The 16,412-nt window shown below is 39.8% G+C and overlaps 1 protein-coding gene across 1 annotated transcript in view; it reads right to left on the bottom strand.

Moving 5' to 3' along the window:
• ZFPM2 (zinc finger protein, FOG family member 2) overlaps positions 1–16,412 on the bottom strand; it is a 309,416-nt gene that overhangs the window by 143,817 nt on the left and 149,187 nt on the right. Inside the window, exon 4 of the mRNA XM_021388157.1 lies at positions 14,796–14,914. Within this exon, the coding sequence (XP_021243832.1) occupies positions 14,796–14,914 (119 nt within the window). The remainder of the gene's footprint in view (positions 1–14,795; positions 14,915–16,412) is intronic.

Here is a 16,412-nt window from a genome sequence, read left to right as displayed (position 1 = left end):
GTTTTGAGTGACATTACTGAAACTGAAATGATTGGTAAACCCTGCCTAGGTCTTAGCACATTGCTGGGCACAACATTCCAAGTTCATCTAAATACAGATTTGAGCATCCAAACAAGAAGCTCATTTCATGCAAAAATACAGACATCTCCAAACTTGTTTTTATTCTGCATAGGAATGATTTAAGGCATCTATTAATATATCTCTCTTAGCCATTCTTTCTAGAGCAGTCCAGTGCAATCCAGCTACTTCTCTACCACAGTAAGCTACACATGAAGTTCTTTAATTCCAGCTTGAGCCACAGAACTAGTGGCACTCCTATTTTGTAGTGAAATGATAAAAACAATTGCTAATATGACTATTAACTTCTCAGTTTTTAATTTATGCTGTTCGACTTTTTCATTTACGATAGAGGAAACATTCATGTTCTTGAGAAACAGAAAGCAGCACTACATCTCTCAAACCATCCACACAAATATCCATGGACATTTGGTCTCCTTGACTCAAACCTAAAAGATTCTAAGGAAACAGTAACCATACTGTTCAGCGAAACAGCATTTATGGTACTCTGTGTTTTCTTACTGTTCACCATCACCAGTAACTGTAAACTGCTGGCACAGGTAACAAGTTTGTCACTGAAAGTTTGTCATTTCTGCTGGTAGCACATGAATTTCAGAGCTTTTCAAAATAAGTTTGGCACTGGGCACTAAAAAGGTTCACCATCAATGATCTAGATTATATCTTTCTTTGTCAGCCAATGAGTTTAAAAATTCCCATCTAAATCAGTGCTTCCAGTTTTTTATATTTTCTTCCACTAGACTAATGGATGTAGGAAGAATTCCCTGAAATCATTTGCAAATTTGCTGCCTTTTTCATTCACCATGTCTGTAAAGCTCATGTCTGCTGCTTTACTGTGATGCAATTGCTGTTTATTAAACTAATCTTCATAATCTCTGCTTTCACTTTTGCCTCCCACACTTGATTGTTGCCACTGTACTCAGGGCTGGTTTAAGCCCAGGACCTAAGTTAGCTGACATCAGCAGCTGTCCTCTTAGTATCAGGTTCAGACAGAGTCTAGCACAAAGGAGCACCAGTTCCCGACTAGAACCTCAACATGCTGCAGCACTACAGATGTTAAATATCATAATAATGATTGTATCTTCCTTACACAGCAATTATTAGTGAAGCTGCACAGTTTTCAAGGAGCCCTTGTTTCACTTTTCACCAGCAGCTGAAGCAAAGAACACATTTCCGTTACAAGATGAAGCTGTACAATCTCATCCAACAAATGATCTCACTCTGACCCTCACACTAACTTTGCTATTAAGCAAAAACAGGCACATTTTCAAATATTGATTCCAACTAATGTCTGATCCTAACAGGCATGATCTTATCAAGGCCCTACTATAATAGAAGGAGTGTCAGAGTTAAACAGAATAGGTTTAGATAAGATCACAATCTTCCTCACCATGATGTGATGCTATCACTGAGCAAGTATTGTATTTGAAGTAATTATCATTAATAGATATTGGCAACAGGAAGAGTGGTCACTGCTAAGATCTAAACAAATTTGTGCATGATAAAATAAAACAAGTTTTATCTCAATAGGGAATAGCGATATCTTATGTGCCCTAAGAGATTTCACTGCCTTTACTTTTTTCTTTGAAATGATGGATATTCAAATAAGAGAGAAATACTGAGTAGCAACGTTGCTACTTCAGTTTGTTCTCTCCCTTCTGTTTCATGGCAAACTGCCACTTCAGCCTTCCTGCTGCTTTTCTAACATCTTATCTTGGCCAGACGTCCTGCACAGTGCTATGCAGACAGATCCTGCTCCCTGGCTTTCACTGAAGAGCCACAGCCACCGCTGATTACGTGGTGCTCCCCTTGTGGCTGGGAAGTGGGCTGCAATAGGGTGCATTACAAGAGGTGTTGGGCAGCGAAGTGTCATCCTTCTAGACTTCAGACTGTGTGGTTGTTTTCTTAGTTGAATTCTTCTTTGCAGAAATAAGAGGTAGCCCCACAGACAACTGTCCTGGAGGTGAGCACAGGCTGGGGCAAACACCCTAAGAGAGGTACAAGGCTGACAGACGTCCTGCTTAGCTTGGTTGTTGCTTCCCTGTTTGTTCAGATCTTGGCAGTCTGTCTGCATTTTCAGAAAGAAGGAGGTGCTGTAAAGGGAACACCTGCTATGTTGTGGCAGATTCCCTTTGAAACTCTTAAGTCTTCCTCCCCTGAAGCTGCTAGCATGTAAGGCCAAAGCAGCATAAAATGAAAATAGTAATTGATAGCCCTGGAAAAAATGTTATCAGCCTATGAAAACCGAAAACACTGGTATAAGAAAAAGAAAAAAAAGTCAGTTGATGGTTATGTGTGTGATTTTTGTAATGAAATAGCACAAGCATAGCTAAACTTTCACACAGAAAAGCAATGCAAAAATAACACACGGGAAAAGGATGCAGACCTAAAACTCCTTTAACTACTCATCCTTAGTAGAAGTAAGTGTGCCACACTTATTATTAAAGGGCACAATCAGTTTCTCTCTGTCTGTTGTGATAACAATAGAGCTCCAATATGCTGTTTTTCATCCTCACATTACTCACAAATATTAACTAATTAAATCAATTTTAAAAATATTTATTTTCTAAATTAATTGAGCACTTGACAAGATTACCCAAATCTTGGTCTTATGCACAAAAAACCACACACTGCTTTTCCACTTGTCTTCATGTATTTGTCTTCTCAAATGTTTGATTAACTCCAGAGCACTGAAATCTTTTTGATAATCGCTGAAGATGAATGTATCAGGACAATCAGCAGCATATGGAACACAGAATGCTGCCAGATGTTAACACACTAAAATAAAGCAGAACCATCCATGTACTCTGTATCTTGTCTAAAAATAATATACTCATTGACCTTAACCCTATCAAATCAGTTCTATCTCCAAGGTCAAATAAAATAAGAAATATTTATCTTCTACAGAGAGGTTCACAGACTGTACTGGTGGTGTTCAGTGTCATGAAATGCTAGGCAGCCCTCAGCCTCACTGCTCTGAATGAAAGATTGGGGTGCTCAGGACATCCTGCTGGTGCTCATCATTGTGCAAACTCAAGTCCTAATGCATTAATTGGCACTTAAAATTTCTGGTTGCTTTGCATTCCCTTTGTATTTTTTCAGTGACCACAGGTGGTAACAACCAGTAAGAATCAACATGCAGGCCTATAAACTGTGATCTCTAACACTTTGGCAGATCTGCATACTTCATATGTTGTCTGTAAAAAATAACTTGAAGAATCCTTGTTAACCCAATAATTTTGATGCCATACCATCAATGCTGCTCGCTGCTGCAGCTCTTGTGAGGCTGAACACTGTGAGGCCATGGGGATGGCACTGAATGCATGACCTCAGACTCTCTGCAGCCAGGGAGACACGGAGAACTCTGACAATACCACAGTCGTACCTCTGAAGAGTTCAGGAGACCTCAAAATTACAGGAGTTACAGTGAATAAAGAATGAGACTCCAGAAAAGTCCCTTTGGGATGAATGACAGGGAAATGCTTACTGAAGTTCAGAGAGGTGGTTTCTCCCCATGGGTGCCTGCAGGCCACAGACAGAGCAAGGGTCCCAGGTGCGACTACAAAGCCACTCCAGCACTGCGCCAAGTGCTAGCAGCTGGCTTGGAGGAGGGCATGCGAGGAATGTTAAGGAGGAACAGCCACTCCAGTAGTCTCATGTTTGCGAGAGGTCAAGTTCTCGAAACATGGATATCCTTTTCATTTTCCATTCTGCAATGGAATGTTAACCGTGGTGGGGAGAGGGGAGAGCTTTCAAATCAGTGCACAAAGGTACCTGTTGTTGTTACTGAGTGTTAAGGGCATTTACTGCCCCAGAAACTGCACCACGGAACGAGTGCCGAGGATGCTGCTGATGCCAACAGCCTTCTCACAAAGTTTTCCACATCCAGCCCACGGTGTGTTCGCTGTTCTTCCACCTGCCTCATCGGGGCCCTGGTACCTGATAGCGGGTGGCTGACTACAGAAATCAAGATGCAGCTTACTCCCTGAGGCACGCTGAGCACCAGATCAAAGTGCACACGTTTGGCATCCTGAGAATGCGATGCCACTGCTCTCTCTTCTCACATCTCTGACACAGAAACCTGAGACACTGATCCTCAGAAAACAGATAGTATTTCTTAAGAAAATAGTACAGAACACTTAAAAGTGAAGTCCAACGTAAAGCTGAAAAAATGCACTGAAAAAGCAACATTAATTTAAAATTATTTTTTTTTGCAGCATGTTAATCCTGACTTTTATTAGCAAGAAAACTGGAGCAGGAAGGAGAAACATTCGTAAGAAAAAAACCTGCAGGAATTAATGAGGGACATGCCAAAGAAACATAGAGGCTCACTTTCTTATCTCCCAGCAAGCCCTTGTTATATTTCAATTACATTTTGAAAAGGGTATCCTCCACCGTGTGACCAACTGTCTCACTTGCCATAATGTCCCATCTGCCATTTTCTGCAAAAGCAGGTCTAATTCAGGCCTCTTAAAGCCAAATTTGAGAGACGTCACCTACCAGCAGTGTCTCTGGACAGCCACACGGACAGGATGGCTGCAGCCACCTCTCAGCACCCTGGTGCCAGGAGCCATGGGTCATCTGCTCTGTCCCTACCGTGACTACACCTCTCCCATTGCTGGTCCAGCCCAAGCTTAAACACACCAGCGACCAAGATATTTTGGTCCTACTACTGTTTCCTGCTTCACTGCTCTCTTCCCTTTATGCTAATCTGTCCTAGTTTTCTTCCCAAAGTGAGGACAACAGCTTGGAAGAGGGGGAGAGAGAAAAGAACCCTTCGTCACCTCCCTGCGCCGAGCACACCTCCCTCAGCTCCCCCGACTTGTCTCTGTGTCCTTACACATGGCACGAGTGCCAGCTTCGTCTTTTAGAAAGTGTGGTCACTCCTCCTCCAGCTTGGAGGCTGCCACGTGCAACCACACAGCTCAAAAAGTCTTGGCGGAACATGTTAACTGAAGAGGTGTTTATAAATAAAAACATAAATAATAATAATGATTAACATAGACGAAGCTTTTATTCAAAAATATTTTCTACTCTTTTCAGGCATACATTAAAATAAAGTGTCAAAATAGATGGAGAATATTGATCTGTGACAGAGACGTTTTAAATTATGTCATTTTCTCAGAGTGAATAATATGCAAAAACTATGATGATATCTCAAATGCTATGTAGTTTATTCTAAATGCATCAGTAGCATTCTGCTGTCCTTCTCCTAGAGCACACGGAGAAAAGGCATTATTTTCTCTATTTAAAACACAATTATTCCCTAAGGAGCTCAAATTATAATAAATTAAAAAAAAACCAGGAAAATATACGACTGTAACTATATTCAAGACTTTTAAATTTGCAAAACATTTTTTTTGCTACGTTGAAATATTTTCCCCTTTCCTCTAGTCTGTGAAACACATAAAATGCATTAGTTATAAAAAATACCGGGCAGAAGTTTATTCATGCTAGGTTGTTTAAGATGGGACATGAATGTGAAACAATTTGTAACTTCCACTGCTGCAGGTGGCTGGTACTGCCCAGGAGAACAGAGATGGATGCCCAGCGTTGGTGCCTCCTGCACACATCCCAGCAGAGCTCTAAGGGCTGCAGCCCGATGTCTGCACTGCTCCTGGAGCCCGTGGAGCCACCATGGGCTGCACTGATGAACTTGTTTTCCGAGCTTGAGAAATGAGCCCCTGGACATTTACAAACCTCACTCAGCACTTAGGCACTTATGCACAATACAAGCACTGTATTGCCCATATTTTAGTGATAGAAAGGAGATCTGCTGCATCTGGGAAAGCACAAGTTTTGCTACTGGCTGTATGATACTACAACATCATTAGGAAAGCAGCTGTAGCTGAGCGGAAAGTTCATCAAAATGTGAGAATCTCAAATGCATCTCTGATTTTATAGCAGTGTTATCTTTTTATCTTTTAATAGCAGTGTTTTCTTCATAATAGAAAGTGCTGTCTTTCATATGCTTGCAAACACTGACATATGTATGTATAAATATACATATGTATATTTTCCTGCACTTATATTTATAAATATATATGTATGTCTATAGAGAGAATGCACATACTGTGCTAACTGTACTTGCTAATATATTTTTTTCTATTCAAAAATTCAAAGAAATACTTTCACAAAATGTAGTTATTTCGGCTAGCAATGAAATAACTACAAATACATTTTTTTCAATCAATCTTGCAAATGTATAGGCTATTCCTCTGAAGCCTATTCAGAGAGAAAGGGGACTGACTGAAATTTTGATCATTCCATCATGCTGAAAGTGCTGAAGTGAGCAGCAGGTGGACACTGTCTTCATTGAAACCACAGGTCTATTCCTTTACTCAAAGTCTTAAATTAGGACAGACAGTAATTTCAAATCTTGTTATTGCTACAATGATAAGGTACGTGAGAGACAGTGGTACTGTGGTCTGCACTTTCATTAGCACAATTTTGAAACCTATAAATGGTGAACTTTCTTTTCACCCTAGAATTTCATCTACAGCACACTTGATTCCAAATGACTGTCCGCTTTGCTTCCACAGCTCTTATTTAATGCACTCACCAATGTTCTCCCAAGTGCTCCCACAATTTTATACACAAGGGCACACAATGCTCTCCTCCACTAGCAATATATGCTAAGGATAACTACGTAGGCAGGCATAGCTTTATGTATTTTCCCCAGAGAAACCCAGGAGCATCTGAGATATTTAATCTTCATAATGGTCAAAGAGAGAATGTAAGCCTGCAAGTTTTTCAGCTCAGAGCCCCTCACAAGCACAAAATTTTTGGCTTAACAATGCATGTATCTGTGTAGACACAGACATCTTCATAGCTTTATGTTCCACTAAAATGATGCAGCTAGATTTTCCTGCACTTGTTCTACGGATGTAGAAACTACTGAAAAAAAATGTATCAACATTTTAGAAATTGAATTTTGGTTCAGTGTAAAAAAAAGGTGCTGTTTAACATCTAGTGAGAATAAAGTTATTTCAAAAACTGTGGAACATTTCAATCTGACATCTTATATCTGCTTAGTCTACACTAATACACTTTTCATAAGTAAGAAGAAATATCACTATAGAAAGTATGAATTTTAAAAAATTCCTCAGAGGATGACAATGGCATTAAACTCCTCGCCATAAACACCCATTAGGTGTTTAGTGTACTGAGCTGTATGAACCACTTTCAAAGGAGCTAAATCAATTCCTCCTCTCGTCCAAACTTCCTAAATAGTACTACACCAAATTCAAACAGTTGTGTTGCAAATTTGGCAAAATCAACAATAGTAAAATAAATGTTTGAGGTGTAAAGCCTGTGTTACAGGGAGGATCAAACTAGAAGTCCATAGTCCAGAAGCACAAGAACACCTTGCTACTCACAGGCTGTTGCAGTGGTGCTTTCTACCTTCAACACGTAAGTCAGTTTAACAGTGCAGTGTGTGCTGCAGGACATCTTATCTTCTCTCTGCTTTTCTCCATATCCCAAAGCAGAAGAGCCTGGCACTCACAGCTGATGTCTCCCTCTGCTTCTGCTGAACTGAATTTTGTTCTCCCTTTTCTGCCCTGGAATCCTGCCTCTGCCCCATCAGCTCTCAGCAGCTCCCGGGCAGTCCTCCCTGGGATGCATCCCACTTTGAGAAGCACCTCGCTACTGAAATAAGCTCACTGAAATGGGACAGCAAGCTTATTGAGTTTTCTCTCAGTTTAATGAGAATAATTGCTAGTATCTACTACTTAATTAGGAGAGTATTAGGATAATGTCTGCTTAATGGACATGCTTATAGCAAATACCAAGAAGCTGAATTGTTTTTAAAAATCTTTCAAAGTGACCAATGGTGGTTTTCAATGCATGTAAAGATATGTTGCTTTGATAAACAGGTGTCAAAATGAACCATGGGCATGTGTAGTTTTAAGAAAGGGCTTCAGATATGGGAAAGAAGTTAAAAAAAGTGATTTTAAGTAAAAATCCCCTACGTAATACTCCATAATTGATTCGGCAATAAAGAAATAAAAAGGGAACAATGAATTTCAATCCTGCCTCCCTGTTTTGTTTAAAATAAAAAAACAAAAACAGAAAACAAACATATTTATGTGCCTCTCAAACATGTAGTATCTTAAAATTAAGGCCATGTTAAGAACAGTATCAATATCAGCATGCTAACAGAATTTAGACAGAGGTGTGTGATCAGTATGCCCATTTCTATTTGCAGGGAATGTGTTTTTTTATCATTTCTCAGCATTCTGGAAACCACTTTCTCAAGCTCGAGAAAACCTCTTTTGACTTTTCAAGAACAGTGTTTATTCAGATCATTACCATATCTTGCTATTGTATTAGCAACATGTTGTAAATTAACTCTGCTGTGTAAATGTTAACAAAGGAACAGAAACAACTGCTGTTTTGTATACTTACTTGTTTGTTTGTTTTTAAAAATGGCTAAAAATGGCCATGGACAAAAGTTTCAAAAAAATTCTTCTGTCATTACCTTCCCCTCAACTACATGGCTTTATGTAAAGGGAAGGTATCTTACAAACGGTGTGAGAACGTGAGGAAATGTTCTCAAAGGTCGCTGAGGATGGCCATATTGGTTTCCATGACATATCAACACATCTCAGCTTTTTAAAATGTCCGCACTATATGAAGTGGCTGGCAGCGACATTTGCATAGCACCACAGTACATCACCATAAGCATTACGTGATTTGCTGAAATATTGTTACATTAAAGTCTCCCAGTATTTGGGAAAGAAGCAAGTGCTTCCAAACTACAGTTTGAAACACATATAACCTGTCAGTAACAACAGTGAAAAACTGAAAGAAATGGTTTTTTAGCTACTTGATGTCACAGGTATGAAACCAGTATAGTAAAGATTAGAATCACAGCTTGTGACTCACTATACTATTTTTGGTAATGAATCATAGAAGTGACTATGCTAATAAGAGCCAGCATCCCCATTTGCAGGTAAATGACTGAAGACAAAACCTACCTTACACACTTCTGTGTTTAAACAACAAAACTAGAGGCAGCCTAGCACAGGCTGCCACTCTCTGTGGCCACACAGAACCTCAACCAAGTGCCCAGCAAACTCTCACACTGCAACTCTGGAGATTAAAAGTTGCTGGCTACTACAGATATGAGGTTTTTGACCTGCAGTGACCAGCTGCAGATTAGCGAATGAATAACTTAACTGCATTTTGAACCTTGGCTCCTCAGCCCCTCACAGCACTACCCAATAAACTGTTTTGTGCGGCTATCTTCCAGGAAAAGTGTAGCTTTGGCACTGAACCTCCCAGATCCCATTAAAGGGTCTCTGCTGTATCCCATTGCTCGCTTGGTCCAACCCGGCACACTTTCTTCCCACGGATTCCCGTCACAGCCATGTTGAATCCTCTTTTCCTTATCAGGATGATACAGGCCTGCACCACACACTCCTCCTTGTGACGAGACCACAAGAATAGGGGGCAGGATCCAGCCGCTCATTGTTTCATTTCACAAAATCCTGCCATGGGCACAGATTAACACCAAAAACTAGACGGCTGCCGCCAAAGGAAATCACATCTTAAAATGCCTCCACTCATTACCGGAGCCATGGCATCATCCACGGCTTGACCTTCATCACAGGCCATGTGGTTCTGTGCTGCTTCTTGAGAAACACTGAATGCAGTCACAATATTTGAGATATTCTTTTGTCTCAGGGAGACAAGCAAAATATTTACAGCTGGGAAAAGTAAGTAAACTGCTGCTTTCTAAATAAGCTGCTAGCAACTTCAGTTTAGATCTGCTTCTGTGCAGCAGCTACTCTTTCAGCGGTTTGTATGATCTGACTGGAACAGTTTTCCATTCTTCTCACCAGCCTGCTCACCTTACCCTTGGCATGTGTGCAAACCCACTTTCCCGTTGAAGACTAGAGTCACAAGGTATGGGTTGCAGCCTTAGAAGTACTGACTGCTTTTAGGTACCCAGGAGCTACTGAACTTTCAGGGATGCTGCAAGGTACAAAGTTGGAGCCTCCCTGGTAAAAGTACTGATTTAATCATGTTGCCTTCCTTTAGAGCTGAGTTCTCATCAACTGTAGATTAAAAAAAAAAAGAGTCTCATACAAAATTACTTATGTGTCAATTTTTCAAAACAGTGATATCACATTAAGCCTCAAGAAAACCCAGAAATATGTAGCACATCTCTTTTTAGCATAAAAGGCTCAAAAAGGTATCTTCTTCTTACTCTCAAGAAATCTCAAGAAATCAAAAATCAAGAAAAGTAATACTTCCATTATTCCCATGGACTACAGCAGATACAAAGAGCATAATAACACTATTCGATAGACAAAATTCTCAGTTAAAAAAACTTTTTTCAACACAGTCACGACCATTAGCTGTGCATTTTGGCCAGCAATGAATAAGAGCCTGCATGTCACGCTCCTAAAAATCTGCACCAGTGGAGGTGACCCACTGTTTCACAGTTGCTAAGATGGCATTGTTGTTGAAATGCACCACCCACCACCTGCCTGTGCTCACGTCCACAGTTCGGTGTCCAGAAACAACCAGTAAGCGTCAATGAATGCCAATGGGCGTCATTTTTTCTGCATGGAAGAATTCAGTTCCACACCTTTGGTTCATCTTCACTTCCATGACAGACGCCCCTCTGCTGCCATCTGTCACACGGCAACAACGTGTAACAGAATATTGGTGGGCAGGTTCAACATCTACAGCCATACCTCCAACATCTGCCTCTGATGTTGTGGGCCAACATTATAAAACAGGAGGCATTACATTCAGAGTATCTCTTGTATTTCTCTTGAAATCCTGTGCAATTAATAAAAATTTCTGTCACATGTAGGTATGACAGTAAACCTGCCCAGTACAAAAGGCAATGCCTTTACCTTCTGGCATCCGAGTACCATCATGGTTCCATTTGAAAATACTGGCATTTCATTTTCATGGTACTATCAACGACTATCCTTGCTGCAGAAGGGAAGAAGAAGTGGAAAGAAATGGAAGGAAATGGAAAGAATGTCCAGCTGTGCCCACAGGTACAAAGAACAGCAGCTCTGCGTAAGAGTATTGTGTCAATCTGGCAAAATTACAGGAACGGATCATTAAAACTATCTAAATAGGAGGTTTATCACTCTAAATATAAGTATATAAATAGGTGTCTGTAAGTATTTAGATAATGACATAAGGAGTTCTTAATAGGAATTAAGTGCCTAGGAAACTTTTAAGATCGAAGATTCACTCTTTGTTCTTGGGAAGCAACATTCTTAAGATTTCTGATGGCCATGTGCAGATTTTTTCAGCAAGAGCAATGCGGTGGGGTAAGTTATTTCACAAAGAGTTTTGAACACTTCGGAATTCATGATTACTGGCTGACTCTTAGATGAGAAAAATTAAGAACATGATTAGTCATCGAGCTGTCTCAAGTCTACCACTACAGTTTAAGTATTCTGAAGTCCTGACAGTGACCTTCCTCCATCGCATCTCCTGACAGTGCTGTGGCATTGCTGATGAAGTCAACAGCTGCTATTCCTGTTGCAACTATGAACAGCACTTAAATCGTTTTTTTCAAGGTACCCAACCTTCTCCTACTCTGAGATGTATATTGTTAATATACTTCAAGACAGAAACTTGAAAGATCTAAAAAGTATTTGACATCTGGCACAGTGACTCAATTAATTACCATGCTGAATTAATTAGCTTGCTCTGTCTCCTGAGCCAACAGCAATGAGTCTTTATTCAGCACCACAGTAATGTTTGAAATACGAAGCACTTTCACAAGATATTACAAGTACAGATTGTATAAAGTGCTGGGTGAAAGGACAGCAAGTAAGTACTAACTGTTAGGTAAATGAACCTTATGAGGCTAAGTGTCACATATTGCTAACACTAAAAATCAGTGAAGTCAGGTAAAACACCTACTAGTAACCACCAACATATTTTCCAAGGAGTCCAGCTGCAAGAATTGTGATACTTGCCTGAGTTTCACTGAATTTCTCTTTCCTTTCCTCTCTACACCAAAAAAATGCACATTAAGGCTTTTTTTTCCAAAGATTATTTGATGCCTATAACAGTGCAATGTTTGAAGTTCTCATTAAGAAATGAACTAAACCTGACATCAGCAGCTGATGTGAAAATTTGATTGAATTCTAGGGATGTAAGGCTTTACCTAAATGAGCTTTCCAAAACAGATATAAATAACTTAAGCAAACAAACAAACTCCCCTTGTGAACAACAGAGAGCATGTATGGCAATGAGGAAAGTAATCAAATGTGCAAAGCAAACAGAAAGATCATAAATAAACGAGAATCATTTCAAGGGAAAAAAAATGCTAAAGGAAACATGAAGAAGCTGGTACTGGGTTTGTATCGTTTAAACAGTAAATTAAGGATCTATAAAAGGATTTACATTTCTTTACGAAGCAATTTAACAAATGTAGGGCTGCGGGAAACACCTGATACTTGGGAAAAAAAAGCATTACTTAGAAACACAGAATAATTCAGGGCGGAAGGCACCTCTGTAGGTCATTCAGTCCAATCTCCTACTCAGTCCAATCTCCTGCTCCTCTCCTGCACAGCAAACTTCAAAGTTAGATTCAACTTCGAAGATTACTCAAGACCATATCCAGTTCAGTTTTGACTGTCTCAGAGAAAGAGGGTCAAAACAATATTGCTGAGGACTACATTTCTGTTTACAAGAACTTTTTCAGATTACAAAATGCCTTTATAATAAATAGCAGACAGAACAAAAATGAATATATAGTGTCAGCAAAAATTAGACTTTTTAAAATGACAAGAAGCAAAGGAGGATTTTTCCAGCTTAGTGAAGACAGATGCCCTTCTGAACATTTTTATCCCACATCTCTCTGAATTAGGCTGAGAAAGTTGTTTCATCTCATGATAACCACCAAAATGAAAAGTCAGCTCTTGTCACTACAACTTCATTAAAAAACAAAATGTTTTGGCTATTTGTTTCTGTTAAAAGTCCAAATTCCACAGTAATAGCAGACCCTAACATATGCTTGTACAACTGAAGGAGAAGAAAGCTCCTGCAGGAAGGATTGCAGTTGTTCCATCTCTGCTTCAGAATACAAAAATGAAACAATACAATCAATTGGTGATATGTTGCAAACTGCTCCTAAGGATATCTGATAACGATAGCTTTTGTAGTGAAAGGTCAATCAACATCATCTCCCATACTCAAACATTAACTTCAAATTTCATACACCTGAGAAAGTAGTTGAAGCGGTCAGGGCAATAGGGACAACACAAAGCTAGTGTTTTTCCTAAGGTTTTATGTGGACTGACTTCAAGCCACATCAGTACTAAGGTTTCTGTTGCATGGAAGTTGATGAGAATAGTAATTGTGGAATTTGAGAAAGATAATTTGAATTCTAGGTAGCTGTCACAAATGAAATTTTGTGAAAAACATTTTGAGAATGCTTACAGACTAATAGACTAAGAATAAAATAGATGAAGAAATAAAAACAAAATAAATGGAGAAGAGAAAATGGAGACAGGTATTCAAATTTTCCATTTTTCCCTTTCTAGGTATAAGACACTTTCCATGTCCAGTACTTTTGAAAATGCATCCTTTATCCAGGTGACTGAACGTTTACAGAAAGAAACATCCAGCAAGCTTTTAGAAATAGATCTCAAAAATAAGGGCATAGGCTCTCCAGGGAAGAGTGAAAGAATTTCAGCTTCCTCCTGTCCTCCAGTTCCACATGTCCCCTCTCTCATGTGTCCACTGATGCTGCTTTAGCAACTCAACACTCCCCACACTTCAGGACAGGACTATATCCCTTACACTAGGTAGTTCAGCTTCTCAGTTTACAGCAGAGCTGCGTCTGCCCCAAATGTGTGTAATACACTACTGTGAAATAGTTCTATTTATGTTAATGCCTTCATGCAAAATCTGTAATAGCAAGAAGTGATAGAGCTGAAATAATGATTCTTTAGTAGTATCTCATGGGGGCAATGTATATTCCCAGGTTGCCTAAACCCCTTGTTCTAAAGATGTTTGTTGCTTATTTTATTACAGGTTCACCTTTCCAGATATTCCCAGAAAAGTGATCTGAACTATATACAGATGATATAGAAGCTCAGGGTTAAAACCAATCCAAACAAAAATGAAATGAAGACCTAGAAACAACACGGATTTTCAGCATATGGAACTGACGTCAGCAAAGTGTTACTTATAAGTAATATGGCCCACATACTTTCTGCAATCAAAATAATAATTAAAGAAGGCCAATTAAGAATATATTATATGGCAAATGTCTTTCAGTAACTTCCGAAAAAATTGTAAGCTGAGGGGAGATTTTACTATGTTCAACAATCTTATTATCGAGGCAGACTTAATGAATTTTAGCTTTAACCAATGTAGCTATTTATCTTCTATACCATTCAATAATATAAATTAAATATCAAAGAATCAATGCTATGAAAAATTTAAAAAGGCACTAAAAATCAGATACTGCTGCTGAAAGGGAGCAGTGTGGTTCAGTAAACAAGGAAGGAACATTTCCTTTTTCCTGTAAAATAACAAGTTTACTATTATTAACTTGTGTTCCAAATAACTTTACGTGGACGGCTGCCATAGGTGCACTAATTGGAAGAGATCCCAATACTACTGTTCAGGAGAGCTAACAAGGCCTGTTTTCCAAATGCTCCAGTTGCATAGTGACCCAGGCTGCCCCCTACGGAGCAAGGCGCCTGGGAGCACCTACATACCAAGGTGTTGTTGTTGAGATCCATCTTCCCGGTGAAGGGCCCCCATGTCGTCCCCACAGGGAGCTGCTGCCGGCTCTGGACCTTGCGCTCCCCATCCTTCTGGACCACCTCCAGTTCCCCTGCAAACAAAGAGCACAAGCAGTTCTTAGAGGGTTCATTCCTGCCCCACAGCAGCCACCTCTGTGTTTGCTGTGTATGCGTGGCATTCAGAGGATCCCTGGAATGAGAATTAATTACACTCATCTGAAAAAACAACCAATCTGGTCATCCTGCAGAAGGAAAACAAACCTCCTTCCTTACAATTCTATTCAAAGGTGATCTAGAAGGTTGCATTTTTTTCTACTTTTTCACGTGCAGTATGGTTTGAAGGCAATTTTAGTCAGAAGAGTGGATTCAAGAAAGTTCTTAAAAAAATGCCGAGGAGGGGGAAGACGATAGCTGAGAGTGCAACAGCCGCTGTTACATGAGCCTCCGTGATCCATTTCACTGTCAGAAGAGCACATTCTGAAGCATTTGGCTCCTAAATACTTTTTAAACATATTTCACAGTGAGAAAATCCAGAGCAACTCCACTGATTTTAAGACACCACTAAAAATATTTACTAGAATTACAACAATAGAGCTTTTGAACGGAGTGACGTACAGGAAGTAACCTTTCAGAATTAGGCCCAAAATAATTTAACTTGCTAGATTAAGATTTTAACGCAAAACGTAAAAGCAATGGAGGGGGAAAGAGTGAGTTTTGGTTTTTAGTGTGTAAGTAATTCTTTTTCATAAGGATATTTTATTCTTCAAAGAACGGACTTCAAAAATTAACACCTTAAAGTGTTACTTTAATTCACATTACCTGTTCTGGTTTTGTTAATTTTATTACAGGATTAAAAAAAAATACTCTGGACGACCCTTCTTTGAAAAGCAATCTCCTCAAGAAGTCTCTTTTCCTATGAACAAATACTACAGTTAAAAGTGCAACAGCAGCTACATTCATATACACAATTACACAATTTCCAGTGTTCTTCTCTAAAACAATACAAATAAATTCTGTTTTCCAACTTAAGAGGGACGAGATCTAGCAACAGGGATGGACTTAGTGCTTTCCTTGTCAGACATTTAACGCTTGGTCAAGTCGTTACCCAGGTTTGCCCTTTCTGCAGGTGGGCTCAAAGGCTGAAAATTGGCTGCTGCCCTCGAACATGCAGAACTCCCCCCACCTTGCTGCAGCCCTGCTTCTGCAGTCTGCTAAGTCCCCTTCCTCCCTCTGAGCAGCAGCAATGTCTGCCATTCACAGCAGCACATCCCTTCTCAACAACTCTCCCCCTAATCAGGGCCATGCTTTTGCACAAACAGTGAGAAGTCCAACTATGCAAGAAGTAAACTCGTCCCAGATTTAGAACTGGCAATTGCTGAGAAATTAACCTTGAGCTTGAGGAAGTGAGTAACTCCTCCTGGCCTGCAGGCAGTCTCAACAAACTTCCCCCAGTGAACCATTCCCGTGAACGCCTGCATTTATGCCTCAGCCAGGCTGCGATGGTTCTCTTGAATTAATCTTGACCATTTTCCAAGGAGGAGACTTGGCTCCAGCTTCCATTTCCAAGCACAGAAATCTGAATTTCACCTC

Source organism: Numida meleagris, chromosome 2, assembly GCF_002078875.1.
Source record: "Numida meleagris isolate 19003 breed g44 Domestic line chromosome 2, NumMel1.0, whole genome shotgun sequence".
Lineage (NCBI taxonomy): Eukaryota > Metazoa > Chordata > Aves > Galliformes > Numididae > Numida > Numida meleagris.
This window is presented reverse-complemented; position numbering and strand designations above follow the sequence as displayed.